This window comes from Helobdella robusta (genome assembly GCF_000326865.2).
Source record: "Helobdella robusta unplaced genomic scaffold HELROscaffold_42, whole genome shotgun sequence".
NCBI lineage: Eukaryota > Metazoa > Annelida > Clitellata > Rhynchobdellida > Glossiphoniidae > Helobdella > Helobdella robusta.
The window spans coordinates 775,221-790,954 of NW_008704981.1; the positions used below are offsets into that span (position 1 = coordinate 775,221).

General features: G+C 30.9%; 4 protein-coding genes across 4 annotated transcripts in view; 3 read left to right on the forward strand and 1 right to left on the reverse strand.

Annotated features, from left to right (window-relative positions):
* The window catches only part of HELRODRAFT_177350 (hypothetical protein), a gene marked incomplete at both ends in the record, with an annotated part of 1,954 nt that extends 492 nt beyond the window's left edge, over positions 1-1,462 (forward strand). The window contains 4 exons of the mRNA XM_009025557.1: positions 74-196; positions 373-543; positions 632-660; positions 1,397-1,462. Coding sequence (XP_009023805.1) covers positions 74-196; positions 373-543; positions 632-660; positions 1,397-1,462 — 389 coding nt within the window. The remainder of the gene's footprint in view (positions 1-73; positions 197-372; positions 544-631; positions 661-1,396) is intronic.
* A 1,073-nt stretch (positions 1,463-2,535) lies between these two features.
* HELRODRAFT_193094 (hypothetical protein) lies at positions 2,536-4,665 on the forward strand (the record flags this gene model as incomplete). Its single annotated transcript, XM_009025558.1, has 5 exons — positions 2,536-3,028; positions 3,210-3,488; positions 3,710-3,726; positions 3,920-3,998; positions 4,185-4,665. 4 exons carry the CDS (start codon positions 2,536-2,538, stop codon positions 3,920-3,922), a joined length of 792 nt encoding a protein of 263 aa, XP_009023806.1. The 3' UTR covers positions 3,923-3,998; positions 4,185-4,665.
* A 3,466-nt stretch (positions 4,666-8,131) lies between these two features.
* On the forward strand, positions 8,132-10,443 carry HELRODRAFT_177352 (hypothetical protein; the record flags this gene model as incomplete). The annotated part of the gene is made up of 5 exons (XM_009025559.1): positions 8,132-8,336; positions 8,546-8,665; positions 9,042-9,294; positions 9,426-9,504; positions 10,294-10,443. 5 exons carry the CDS (start codon positions 8,132-8,134, stop codon positions 10,441-10,443), a joined length of 807 nt encoding a protein of 268 aa, XP_009023807.1.
* A 2,726-nt stretch (positions 10,444-13,169) lies between these two features.
* HELRODRAFT_177353 (hypothetical protein) lies at positions 13,170-15,455 on the reverse strand (the record flags this gene model as incomplete). Its single annotated transcript, XM_009025560.1, has 6 exons — positions 13,170-13,290; positions 13,397-13,431; positions 13,824-13,952; positions 14,256-14,608; positions 14,697-15,125; positions 15,182-15,455. 6 exons carry the CDS (start codon positions 15,453-15,455, stop codon positions 13,170-13,172), a joined length of 1,341 nt encoding a protein of 446 aa, XP_009023808.1.
* Positions 15,456-15,734: the final 279 nt, after the last annotated feature.

Here is a 15,734-nt window from a genome sequence, read left to right on the forward strand (position 1 = left end):
AATTACAAGACAATAACATTTAAAAAAAATTTAAATCAATTTTTACCAAAATAAAAAATCCAAAAATCTTTAGAAACTTCTAAGAAGGGTACAGACCAATGCAAGCATAGGATTCATTACTTGCAGAATTCAAAGCTGAAAAGTGAATGCGCCACAGCCAGAGATGAGCTGGATCTCGTTGTCATGTGTTTGCTAGGTGGCTCAAATTATTCAAAGCATTTATTTATATTATTATTCTATTTTAAAATCAATTAACACAAAGATTGTTTGTGTGGTTAAAATTTCCAAGCACACACACACACACACAAACACACACAAACACACACCCGCACACACACACACACACATCCGCACGCACACACATACACAAAGATTGTAACAGAATAGAACTAGAAAGAACAAACTTGACGCCAAAATTTATGCTGAAACTCCCTTTAAAAAGCAAGTACAAATGCAGGAAACTTTGCCAGCTTAAGAGCGTTTGTGATGGTTTTGAATGGGTGCGTAAAAAGTGCACGGTCGAAATTAGGTCACCAAACGAAAGTAGGTCAAACTTTACCCGACGCTGTCTTGACCTCGTGGCACGTTAGTCACGTCAGAACATTTTTTCATCTTTTTTTTATCTCTTCAGAATTTGTAATCATTTTGGTGGGTAATGCGGTGAGAGCCTAGGATAGTTTTATGAAAAGAAAAACTATTACAGAGTTTTACGCTGATTTTATTACTTGATTAAACTTTTCACGATTCAGCATCAATGTTAATATACATATATATTTATAATGATCTAAATAATTATATCAAAAAATTATCTGACCTGACTAGCTATTAATTTGTAACTACATAGATAAACTGCCTTCATCCAAAATGTTTCTCGAGTTCGAAAGGCCCACAGACTTATGGTTAGGTGCATGTTCCATTTCTTCATTTTTTTTTGTTTTTATTTCTCCCGATTTTATAAAAATGGTTCGATCAAATTGTTACAAAAATTAGCGGTTCTCTATCCAACTAAAAGAAATATTCAGACAGGGACTTGAGACGCACTGGTCCAATAAAGCATTTGAATCATAACCTCTGGAGAATGTCTAGCAGAGAATAATGATAATATAATTTTCCGGTGTATTAATTTTAATTAGTTTTAATAACTTATTCATAAAACCTATTCATATATGTATGTATTCACTTCACGACAAATATTTAAGCGTTCAGGTCAAAAACATTTAGACCAATGGATAGTAGAATCCTATAAAACTTCAAATACTACTACTACTACTTCTACTATTACTACTACTACTACTACTACTACTACTATTACTACTTCTACTACTACTACTTCTACTACTACTACTACTAGTACTACTACTAATAATAATAATAATAAATATTTTTTCAAAATTAGAATCAAGAGCATATGAGGAAGAAGAAGATAAGGAAGGCCTTGGTGAAGTTAGGAGTGGCCACCTAGATAATTTGGTTAGCTGGTTGTTGGTGGGATATGGAAGCATATTTCAACGGAGTTTATATAAAACTAAAATACTTAATGGTTTATACTTTTTCACTGATATTGATATTGGTAGTTCATTCATTTTATAGATATAGTTTATACTTCATTTGTTAATATGAGATTACTAATAAATTATTTATTTATTTATTTAACTTATCATATTTTTTTTACTTCTTCAAGTTTCCGCCATCGCCAACATAAGAAGAATAATTTTCCAACTTAGATTTTCTTCAATTCTTCGTATTTTATTTTTGAGAAGCAGAATTTTTATTTAATAAATACTGTTTTTTTCTTTCAAAACTTACATTGCAAGCTGATGAAAACATGTTAAAAAGTTTTACAAAATAAATGTAAATCGCGATATATTTTTGAAAATATTTAAAACAAAACAAACAGAGAATTTATTACACCAAAAGATAGATAGATAGATGGACAGACAGATAGACAGATATATAGATAAATAGATTGATGGATGGATTGGTGGGTGGGTGGATGGATGGATTGATGGATGAATAGATGGATAGGTAGATAGAGAGAGAGAGAGAGAGAGAGAGAGAGAGAGAGAGAGAGAGAGGGTAAAAAGAGAGAGAGAAAGAGAGATGATATATGATTGAATGTGTTTATGTTCAGTAGTGTGTTTGTATAAATGCGCGTGTCTTTTATGTTTGTGCATCATCAGACTTTGAACTGTTTGCATCTGGAGGCATGATACAAACACAACAACACAGGTTAGTCATTGGCATGGAGAGAGTAGCTAACACAAGGCAAACACTCCTCATTATAATTTTGAGTTTCTTTTTGAGTTTGAAAATTAATTTTTTAATTTAATTACGTTGCTAAATTATTATTTTCTTTGTGTGATTTTTTTCTATGTTGAATTTAAATGGATTTTCTTAATTTTTGTATTTTGTAAAGGAAATAAGTTGCTAATTTGACTAAATTTTACAAATTATGATAACAAACAGTTAGACTAACAAATTATCAGTAAATCAATTTGAAAAGAGCTCAAAAAATTATCTAAATAGGAAGCAAAGATGAAAACTTTATGCCTACTAATCATTTCGACACACATAACAAGCGTTTTATGTGAAGATTATTATTACCACAACACAGAAGAAGATGAGACTGGTTTCTACCGAATTTTTCCAGCCTCCTATATTCCGAGTGTCATCAACTGGTGCACTCGCGACATCTGCTGGATGCAGTTCATCACCGAGCCAGACCAACACAATCGTCGGTATCCGATGTTCAATTGGGACATGAATTCCAAGTGCTACCAGCATAATGGGATCTTCCCGAGAGAACATCAGAAACATTCATTCGTCGAGTTTGCTACCTCGGAGATGATTCGTAAAATTGGATTATCGGATGAGGTGATGGAGAAGATATTCGAGAGAAAGGATTCAATCGTGTTGTGGAAATCTCGGGAAGAGAAGGATTCATGCACGATCCGGTTGCTAATGCACGAGGTCAACGTTATGAACAATTGTGAGATCCGGGACATCGAAATGTTTGCCAAGTTGCAAGGTTCGTCGGGATGTAAATCACTTTGCGAATGGTTTCTTTCATTGGTTTGCATTCAAGTTTGGCTTTTTCTCAACAAACATATAAATAAATAATTACCTAAAAAATAAATAGATAAATATAATTAAACAAATTAATCAACTAATTGATTGAATAATTAATTAATTAACCCCGGTAAATGCAGTTTGCTTGCTGAAAAAAAAATCTCTAACGCCACACCACCTGGCCACTGATTGGTTGCTGGTGACGAACGAAACGACAGATGATTGTTTCGCCAAACAGCAAAACACAAGCTATCCAAACATCCATAACTACTGCTACCCGATTCCTATAATGAATAAGGCGAGAGTTGGCGAGGAGTGTCTGGATTGGAAGGTTAAGAACGCATCTGACCTAGTGGGGGACATCATGGTTTTCGATTATCATCCATATTTTGACGTGATTGAGTGTTCAACAGATTTCGGTTTATTTCTTTTTCAACTTTATTTTTTTCAAATTTACTTTTTTTTTCAAAAAATCCTGTTGAAATTATTTTCTTAGTTTAAATTATAAACTGAAAATATTAATTGTGATCATTTTCAAATTTCTCATTGGAGTTAAAATTCCTCTTGAATGTTTGGCGAGTGAGGATAATGAATGAGAAATTATTTATTAACAGTTTTAATAAAATTTCATTTTCAACAGTAAGAATTGGACGAGGTGAGAAGCTTTTCAGTATTTTCTATGATAAAAATATCACAATTTTAATTTAAATCCATGAAAAACAACGCAACTAACAATTCCAAAAACTTCAATTACTCTACTTCCGAAATCAATCGGAGTAAGAGTTACCACAATCCAATCAGTACCTATCATCAATCTATTATTCTCAACGCCACCATCTTCTGACAGGTTTAAAGAGCCCAGCAAGTATAACGGTGCTTTTTTTCTCCATCTTGTTGATCGTTGCCTTTGTGGCTTTCCATATCTGGAAGTTGGTTAATTCTGCATTTGTTAATTAAAGTAATATGTAAATTAATTTTACTAATTGAGTAAACCATTCAGTCGATTAGGAGAATTAATTACATATTAATTTACCAAAATTTTAATGCTTCGTATCAATTTTTTGTTGAATTCATTAAATTACCGTATGAAATTTTATTTAAAAATTTTTCTTTAGAAAGTACAAATCAAAGTGAAACTATACCATTGAAAGAAGAGAAAAATTTACTTAGCAAGTTTTGTCGCATCAATAACAGAAATTGAAAAAAAACTATGGTATACTAGCTACATTTCTAGCACTGACTAATCTAAAATTTGGTTGTATTGTATTGTAGTGTATGTATAGCCAAATTCAATGTACTGTATATAGTGCCTATATATTACTGTGTTGTACCGTGCTTACCTTTAAGAACAAACAAAATTAAATATCTGGAATTGTGAGTCTGAATGTTACTATGATTAATGAGTTTTGTGTGTGTTAGTTTGTTGATTCGTTCGTTTGTTTGTTTGCTCGTTCGTTCGTTCGTTCGGCTGTAATATTTTAAATTACTATTAATATTTTTCAGCCAGGTTCAGTAAATGTTTCTGTCTTTACTTATTAGCGAATTATTTTATTTATGTTATCTTATTCTTCAATTTAAAAAAACGATAAAATTTAATTTATTTACAATAAGTAAAAATAACTATTTTTGTTTGATTAGTTTTATAAATTTTTTTTGGAATTAACATGACCTTGAAAATTGAATTAATTTGGTATTTCAATCTAGAGCACGTTGCAGGCCCACAGGTATATAACACTCTAAATAATACAATCATTTATCAATAACCTTGCATTCAAATAAATTTGTATTTATTATTATTATCACCAAACTTATTTTTGCAAAACAATTATTGTTATTATTACATAACTGAATATATATCTTGACTAAATAATTTTATAAATGGTTATTAACTTTAAAATTATTTAGAAAAAGTTGGACCAGGTCAAAATCATTTTCAATAAAATAAAATGAAACATTGATTTGATAATTTGGTAATTTTTCAAACCCGACATATTACGAACAAAAACTAACTAAAAAATGTGTTATCAACTAAATTCGGTGATATATTTCCACTTATCAATCGATCTATGGTTATCGGTACTAACACTTAACTTTATTATAACTACTGCTGCTGCTTCATCAAACGAAAACTACATACAAAAGTATAACACCACAGATAGAGTCTGTTGCGATAATAACAACACTACGTGCATTTTGAAACCTGAGAATGACACAGTTGTGTATGTTAAAACTTTCCAAGAGGCTCAAGAGCACTGCTCCAAAAACGTGCAAGCTGGTAGCTTTCCATTGGAAATTTATAACAACATCATCGGTGGATGCGTGTTTAGAAACTTCAATCGAAGTGTTAAGTACGTGTTGAACGTTCGAAATGTGGACTTCAAATGGGTATGGGGGCGAAAAGGAACCAGTTATGGAGGTGAGAATTAGTTTGATGTTTTCAAGAACATTTTTTTTTGATTTTATAAATATTTTGACATTTTAAAAAGTGTTTTCATGAATTAATATCAATTTATTCATACCTCAAATTTTACCATTTTGCTAGTATTAAATATTATAACGTATAATTATATACATTCATAAAAAATTAATTTGGTAAATACATATTTTTTAAAACTTCAACATAATCCCTAAACAAACAAATGATTACAGTTTCCATTTTGTCGAAGATAAAGAAGATAGATTGTTGCAGAGATGCCTTGTTCTACTATTACCATTCAAGAGTCCGTGTTACAGGCTGTCCAAGGGATGAGGACAGCTCATTTGGTGTCATCTGTATGTTTGGTTAGTAGGTATATTTGTATGGACATTCCTGTATCGTGTATTTATTTGTTTGTGTATTGTTTGTTGTTGTTCTATGTATGTATTAAAGTATTTTTTTAATTTTTTTTTATGTCTTTTTGATTTTTTTTGTTATTTAGCTCAGAGGTGGGCAAACTACGACCCGCGAAGCTATTTAAAGCGGCCCGCAAGGTCTTGTTCGCCAACAAAAGTCATCAGCCAGACATTATGAACAAAAATGGAATCACAAATCTTAAAAAACTCTTTCCCGGGTCGAAAAAATTGGCAATTCAAGTACAAAGGTAAAACAGTTCTCCATGTGGTCCTCACAGCAAAAAGTTTGCCCACCCCTGATTTAGCTGGCAATAAAATATTTTTAATGAAGCCTCGAATTATTTTTTAAACTACTATTTTAAAATATTAATAATTGCAAATCGTGATGAATTAAAAAATTATTTTTCTTAAGATATTTTTACTTGTCATTTGACAAGCAGTGCTAATTTTTTTTTCTAGAAAATGTAATGAATGAAAATTTACTTCTGGCAGAGGAACTTGCGAAAGGTTCTTATTCATTTTGGAGTGTCTACAAATTCACCAACAAAACTATTTCCGCTAATATTTCTAATAATTAAACAATGAAAAACGCAGGATTAAAGAAGAGTTTTTTAAATGTTTACACGTAAAAACTTTTTTCAAAACAAGTGAAAGCAGTTTTAAAAGAAGAAAGAGTTCTAGTTCGAATCCTACAGGCACTTCTGTCAGTATTCATTGCCGCTTCCGTTGTCTCTCTGATTATCGATGCTATCTTGTTTTCTTTCTACAAAAAAAATGAGTCAGTCAATAATAATTGAACGTTTAAAGATGTAAAATTTTTGATTTTAAATAAGATTTTCAAGAGTTTTTCCATCGACATTTTATTTTAATGATTCCTGTGCTTCAAAGCTCATTTTTTTGTGTATTATGTTTTTTCAGTTCAAGCCCAAGACCAGAGACTGTAGAATCAAATCAAATAAACAAAAGCAAGATGGAGGATAATAAAGATCAAGAAAAAGTCGAAAACATTCCACTGAAATCTCAAGCGGGCAAACAAAAATCAGTTTTAACACAACTCTGACTGATTTTTTTTTACGTTTCTCGTTTATTCCAAACTTAAATGGATAAAAAAATTTGAAATAAAAATTGTAACAAAATTCAATGGCGTTATTCAAATATAAAAACTAACCTAGACCAGCAAATAAATGATATTTAAATAAAAACCATGGAACTCGTTGAGTATTGCTTCCTTTTGGTTATTCTACTCCACTAATCAAATCATATTGCTAGTTCGACCAACCATTCTGCCTATCATCAGTTTCCTCCAGGCACAACGGATTCATAGACTTTGATGTTGATTGCTATAGAACGATATTTAACCTCGCCTCTTTCGTATTTCCAGACCAGATGTGTGAAAATACCAGATCCTGACAATAAGCATTACTACTGCTACTACTAATACTGCTACTATTGCTGCTGTTGTTGCTACTACTACTATGTATTGTTGTTAACAACAACTACTAATGCAATTATAAATAGGCCTATTATTGCTGGTACTACTGATATCACCTTTATTATTTCTACTGATACAAATAATAATAATAATAATAAAAAAAAATAATTTTTTAAGAAAGTTTTTAATAATACTTACAGATGACAGCAATGATAATATACATGGCTACAATGTTAACTGAACAATTGATTATTAACTTCAAGCGCCAAATAATGATGTTTATAAACAAAATAATAATATAAATAATAAATATTACAGATGAAAAATTTTTATTTTCAGTGTTAATAAGTACAATCGGATTAATTTTATGAGGTTTCAATTCAAAATGTTTGTTTGATACAAATATCCAAGTATCTAAGATATCAAGATACTAAATTTATACAACTTTTAATAAAATTAATAAGAGATATCCATAACCAATAAACTGATTAAAAGTACTAACAATATGCAAATACGAAATAATTGATCTCTATGCATCTTTATGAGCAAGTAACCGTCAAATTATAAGCAAAATATAATGCTATAGTTTAAGGAAATTGCTTAAAATTCTTCAACTAACAATAATTGAAACACAAATTTTTAATGAAACTTTCGTCAATTATAAGTTTCTTCCAATCATTGATGTCGTTATATTTGGCAATTTTCATTGAGATTATTTTCCAAACCGCTAAATCTAAACCATATTTGAAAGCCAAATGCGATATAAGCCAGGCATTTTGTGTATTCACAGTGAGCGAGATGGTATCCAACATCTCCGGCTTGACATCTTCCTGCTCTGAAACTTATCAAGCAGCTGTTCCTATTGAAATTAGGACAAAAGAATTTAGAGACTTTGTTGATGAGTTTGTTGATGAAAATTATGAAGATGCGAGGTTTCTCTTGTACGCTCGGTATAGTCGTAAAATGAAGAAGTACACTTGGTATAGTGGAGTTGAGTTGGAAGGTTTGTTGGGCCGTGTATTAGTGGATGAGGCAGAATTATTATTTGGTTGTTAATTCTGCCGTACGAACTTTTTTTAATAAAGAGTTTTTGAAAATTTTAAAGTTACTAAAATCGTTTATTCGAGAAATATTACTGTTTTTAACCTTTATCCAGCCAGTCTCGTTGTCTATTTTCTTAAATATAACTCCGAAAATGTAATATTGATTCAGTGTTTGATGCGGTTTCAAATGAAAAAGAATGCAAAGATGTGTTGTACCTGGCTAGAAACAGAACCATCCAAGCAGTTGAATGTTCTGCCGATGCTCAATACTCAGTTCTCTGTATGGCTGGTTCGCTGAAATTTTATGCAGATGAATTTAGTTTATACATTCTTAAATTTAAAATTTTTTTTTAAACAAATTAGAGTTTCATTTCATGATCTAAAAAATTCATCATAAACGCAATGTTTTTAATTTAATTCAGAGTTTTTCACAAAATTATATCATTATATCATTATTCTTGCTAGAGAAAAATACATAGCTCTTTTTCAGACTATCCAAAAACGCAGACTATAAACAACAAAAGTTGTTTAATGTCTTTAATTGGAGGTTGTCCAATCCTCATCCTAATGATGAAATTGAGAACCCCAGAGCGCACAGTGCAACTTGTATTTGCAATAGTCAGCTTGATACACAGTAATTATTAACTTAACATTAACTTCTACAGATTGTCTGAACATTTGGACATCACACAAAACCGAAAAATCCCCATCAAGTATTGAAATGCCAGAAATAGTCACTGAACAAAACTGCAAAGAAGTATGTCTAAAAAATTTGAGTCTGTATTGTGTGGCGGTAGAATGGAAGTTATACTACGCAAGTAGCTTCAAGTGCTACTACGACACTGTCGGCAATCAAGTAAGGGAGGTGGCGAGTAGGGGCGGAAGTTTTCAAAGAGTTTCACTGAAGAAGTCGGTGAGGTCGGTTGAAAGGTGTTTCATGAGGAAACGATCAGAAAAGAAGATGCCCTCCCAGTCTGAAGACGCCGTCTTTGGAAGTTGCAAATTATTATCATTCTTCTTCATATTATTATTTTTACTAATATTAATAGCAATGATGCTGAAATTAACAACAAAACATTTGATAAACAAAACCCAAGATCAGACATTAATGTATCACATGATCTTTGGGTCAGTATCAACTGTTCTGATAACTTCACTTACAATAGTCGCCGCCGTTAAAGATATTTTGAAAAAAAGTAAGAATTGAACTTTACGTCACTTCAAAATTAATTTATTAAATAATTCTTTGTTGTTTTCCTTATTAAAATCTCTATTACATCGTGAACGTACAAGATAAGAATGGTTCAAAGGTCACGTAATTTATTTTTAAATAAACAAGTCATTGAATGAGCTGGGGTTTGCACAATGGTGTAGTGGTCAAGATGCCTGGCACTGTTGTTGCAGTGACTGCATTTGAATGCAAAGTGAATCCCGAATTTTTTTATGCAATGTGTTTGTGGTGCATCGTATTTAATAGGCACTCTTGACTATATTTCTGAGAAATATTAAATAGCAATTTAAAATGAATTAAATAAATAACTTGGAGGACAAATATGGATCACCAAATTAATATTTATGAAAAATTTATGGAAAATTTTTCAATCGCGTAATTTGAAATAATTTAAATTGTTAGTTGGAACGCTTATTCATATTTTTATTGATAAATAAAAATTTTAAATTAACGAGCGAATTTCTGGAATAGTGAAAAAATTAATGATTCAAACATATAATTAATTCGAACTATTTCTAGATTTTTTGTGTATACATATATGGACCATATGATTTTCCGAATTTGAATATTTTAAAATTTAATATAACGAAATATTATGTCATTATTTAATAATTATTGTTTGATAATTTTAATTAATTTTTTAATTTATCAATATCAATAACTTTTTGATTACTTAATTAAAACAGGAAACTCCCAGTAACGATAAAAACCTCAAAGACGCTCTCAACACTTTGGAAATCTCCACAGCCACCCACAGAATCGTCACCATCGTCACCACCATTGCCACAATCACCATCATCATCATCACCATCGTCACCGAAACAATCATTATCTAAACTGAAATAAAATTTCTCAAAATTCAACTTTAAAGCGAAACCATTATAAATCCAATTAAATTATATCAATTAATTGAGATGAACAAAAAATTGTTTACTGAACATATTTCTTGTATAAAAATGACCAAAACTTCCTTTGCAAAACGTCAAAAGTGTTTTCAGTGACTCGTCATCGTCCAATTTAAAATACGAATGGGAAACTTTCAAAGTTGAACGGTACAGATATTTATGAATTTGATGGATTTATAATTTGTTTCCAAGTAATCAATTAATTTGTCTGCTCGTAATATGTTTCACGTTACATAATTTATTTGTTTATTGTAAAATATTAACAGTTATCAATCCAAAGTTTTTCAAACTAGAAAAGAGAAGGTGATTCCTATTTTTACAAAATTTTATGACAACCATTTTTTGGTTATCCCTCAAAATTAAAAGAATGCAATAAATATAAATAATATTGTGTAACATGAGGTAAAAATATGTTACATAATTTAATTATTAAATAAATTAATCAATAACTTAATCAAGTTATTTATTCATGTAGTCATTCACTCATTCTTTCCTGTGATAATAATCTCTCCAATTTTCTCTACATTCTAATTTATCAACTCTCGTCACAAATTTCTAATAATTGTTTATTCCAATCCAATTAAATCAAAGTTGGGCCTTATCATTAAAACTTATTTCATTCGTACGAATGTGTGATTGTACGTGAATCAAAACGCGTATATAAGTAGAATTGTATCCGTACCTACGACAAATCATTCGTTTTGAAAGAATTTGCGATTTATTTTAGATCATAATATGTCGATTTAGCTAATGAAAATGTTGTTATTTATTGGTACCTGGAGAGTCATCATTCTTCTGTTCTTTGCTTACTGCACCAGGTCACACTTTAGAGTTCAATTTTTTTAAGTTTTCTAAGCAATCAAACAAATTTTTTTTTGGTATTTATTAGTTATTTTTGTTTATAATTAATTATAAATTTGATAATTCTATTTAATTAAACGTTAATAGATCGAAACAAAAATTCATGTTTTATCGAAAAAAGGTTCAGGTTCTCAATGCTCAGGTTTTGACATAGTTTTAAAAAATTCGAATCATCGGTTTGATTTGAACGCGATAAATGATTTAATAATAAAAGTCTCTTTCAACCAAAAGACTATTTGGAGTAAAACAAAATCAACAAATTCGTGAGTTTGATGATGATTTAGTTACAAAACTTAGAAAACCTTCATTTTAACTAGAGTCTGTTGCTTTCTAGTTACTAAAATGCCTTGAAATTAACAAGTTATATTTAAAGTTCAATAATTTTATCATAATTTCAATGCATATATATATAGAGTATATACATATATTCTGTTATATTAAGTTATGTTATATTATCTTATTTTATGTTATATTCTCTATATATGTTTCAATCTGTTCTTTATTTGTTTATCTGTTCAGATTTCTGAATATAATCGATTTTTGTTTTAATTTTCAATTATTCTAGGATGATTTATTTAACTATTTATATTTGAACATTCATAAACTATGTGTGCATACGTCTGTTTGTGTGTTTATAGATTTACATGTAAATATTTATTAAGCTCCTCGTGCTGGAGTACAACAGCATTGAGGCGCGTTTTCCGGGTGGCGGATTGGAGAACTCCAGGACAGGGAAACCCCTTGGAATTGTACCGAATAATACGAAATAGGGTGCAGTGGATCAACTGTACCAGAAGACAACGGTGAATAGGATGAAACATGGTTTCATGCTTTGAAACGGAATATCTTCAAACTCAGACAAGCTGGCAGAGGGCAATCATACTCTAGCTAAGATATGATTTGGCCAGCTCGATATACTGAGACTTCTCAGCCAGCTACTCACGAGCAGAAAATAAAAATTATAAATTAATTATAGATTATAAACTAATCAGGGCAAAACTAAAATTGAGACTAAAAAAGGAGAAAAAACCTCTGTTAGGCATACCTGGCAAGGTCTACACTAAGATATTGCAGAAAAGACTACAAAACCATGTTGAAGAATTTACAGGGGAAGAGCGAGCAGGCTTTCGTCCAGGCAGAACCTCTATTGATCAATTCTTTATTTTTCGACAAATAATGGAGAGGTATATTGATGCAAACAAAAAACTTTGTTTTATCAATTTTATAGAAGACATAAAACGGAGAATAAGCATAGCTCTACAAACAATGGAAAGATTAAAACAGAAACGGAATGGAAAGCAAAAAACATTATTTTATCAACAAAAAGAAAGATACATGAAACCGTCAATCAATCCTTATTTGTTGCTCATTTTTTAAAAGTTAATTGTGGTGTTTTAACTGCGAATAGAAAAAAACCGAAATAAATATCTCTTAAGCAATACTCATTTATAATAATTCTTACTTCTTTTTTAATTCACATTGTGTTCTGTATAATGCTCATTGTCGTGATCCCACCAATAAAAAAATTTCCATTTTGCAGGTCATTTAAGTGTAACGTCCAATAAACCTAAATTGTGCAGAGAGCAGGAAATTTCGGTATTCACATGCCAGGCTGAATACACAGGTCCCAGTGATTTGTAACTAAATTGGGTAACTTGGAGGTATGACGCAATCATGAATGGTCGTGAAAACGATAATCCTGATGAGTATTGATGTAGAAATGTGAAAAATTATCTAAAAAATTTTATTATTTACATTAATTACACACAACTAAAGATGTTTTTTGATGTTTAGGATCAGAAGAGGTCATAATGACGGAAGGGTTTCATATCAAATTTTATCAAGATTTTTACCAATTTGGCAAAATGAACATAAGAAACATCACAATAATCTTTTTGAACAGTGTTCTTGGGTTCGCTGAAATGAAAATTTGTAAAGATTTTTTTTATATAAAAATTTTGTTATAGAAAATTTTTGGTATAGGTTTGTAAAAGTTAAAAATACAAAATTTGGTAAAAATTACCTATCTACATTTCGGAAATATTCGTCCAAAATTTCCTTATAAATCATTATATTTTTATTGTTAATATATAAAAAACACTTTTAAAACCTTTGGATGTCGTTGGCTTTACCGTTTTCTTTTCTAATTAAACAAAAAAAGTTTCTAGTAATTAATTAACTAAATAGAATTAAATGCTGATTTCTGCCAAAAAATGTTTTTTCACATAAAAGTAGAAACAGAAAATAGTTGAAAAAAAATTTACTGAACTCGATGGTTTGACGTAATTATCATCGTCAACGGCGTCATCTTTGGAAAGAAAAAACTCCGAGGCATCCAAGTTACTATGATTACCACTCAAGTATTCTTCAATTTTCTTATTTGTCTTCATCATCTACAAATATTGTCTAAGAGAACGATAGCTTGGACATGCAGATAATTGCTCTCTGACTGGCTTCTTCATCCCATTTTTCCGAAACGAACCATCCAGCACGGTTGGGACCAGATTGAAAATATGCATAGTGAGGGCCTTTAGAGAAAGCTGTGTATTCTGAAAAGGCGCTCCACACCATTCCATGCCCTAAATTGGTTTTTTGATGAAATATTTATAAATTATGCATGGATAATTTTTTTAATCAGTCTAAAAGACAGTAACTTTAGATAACCAAAAACCTAAACTTCTCCATTTCCAAATGTTTTTTGTAGTTCCAACCCAGAACGACTTGAAATCATAAATTGAAAATATTTCTGGAGTGCTCATGATGCTAACTGTATTGATTTCGTCAAATACGATCATGTGTCCTTTGTTTTTAGCGCACATATTCTGCCCTTTGTACCACGAGCTAACCGCTTTGTATATGACCAAACATTGCTCTTAAATAACTTTTCTGTATCTAATTTTGGTAGGAAGAACGTTTTTATGAGGCATGTAATAATCAGCAGCTCTTTGAATTACTGTGTTCCATTCTGCTCTGGCGACATCTAATTCTCTCAACATCTTGTCAGTTACACTGAATGGATTTTTGTGTAGCGTTGCATTATCTGAAAGTAGCGTCAGTATTTTGTGCAACGCCCTGTGTTTTACATTCAGACTGATCACATTTTGGAGCAGTGCGTACTCAAACTTCCTAGATACACTCCCGTAAAATTTTTCAATCATCTGTGTGGCACTCATATTCAGCCTAGATAAAGTTTTTGCAAATGAGGTTAATGCTTTTTTAAGGTCGTCAAAATGACCTTGCATAATTTCGAGGCCGAGCTTTCTAGCCATTGTGAATGTTAATAATTCGATATTACCTTCTAAAGTAGCGTAAATTTGACCAACTTTTTTTAAAATCCACGTTTTTTAAAATGTACAACGTTTTAGCGCCACTCCTGATTAAATTTTTCCAATTTAAGATTCGGCTGTTTTTAATGTTCCCAATAACGGCGTTTATATTCAGTTTCCCATCTGCTATAGCTCTATTCAAGCTGCCGAAAGCTGCGAAATATTTAATAATTTTTTTCACTGGTACTCCAGCTGCCTTCAACATATCTGACGTGTAATCAAAAAGATTATTTTCATGCAACACAACGAGATCTCCGACTGTTTGCATGTCCAAGTTTTTAAACGTTCCATTAGTTTCTTTCCCGAAATATTTTTTCCAATCAAATTGGAGAATTGGATAAAGGAATGTGTGCACAACCTGGCATACTTTCTCAACGAATTTACCTGCTTCTGGACCAGGCATATACTTTTTCAACAGTGCATAGCCTACAAATTATAGGCAATATAAAACCATTTGGGTATGCCGACCTCGTTAATATCACTTTCTGTATAATTTTTTGGAATCAGTAAGGACCCTGTCATTTTGCATATTTTACTGATATCGACTTTCTTAATGTGTTTTAAAAACCACTCTTTACCTTTGTCAAGCACTTTCGTTGACTGAACTGGGATGTATTGAATTGTTCCATTGTTGCTTTCTGTTTTCCAATAATTTAAAACAATTAGCATCATGATTTTTTTGTATCTGTTGTAAATTGTAGAATCATGATCTATGTTTTCCAACGTTAACAATTTATTTTTAACAATATCGTACATTTCTGACAATTGTTTTTTGGAAGTAGAAAAGTTTTTAAAAAGTTTCATTTTCGAGTTAAGAATTAAATCAACAGTCTCTTCCAACATACTTTTCTCAAATGAATGTTTATTGATCTCGATAACTTTGAAATAGTTGTTAAAAATTTCTTCTCGATACATGAGATGTTCATCGCGTGCATTTTCAACATTTTCTTTCCCATCCCTATTAAGAGTTAATCTCCTGGCTCCACTGAAGATGGGCCTGGTGCATTCGGAGCTCTCTGCGGGCAGCAAGCAAAC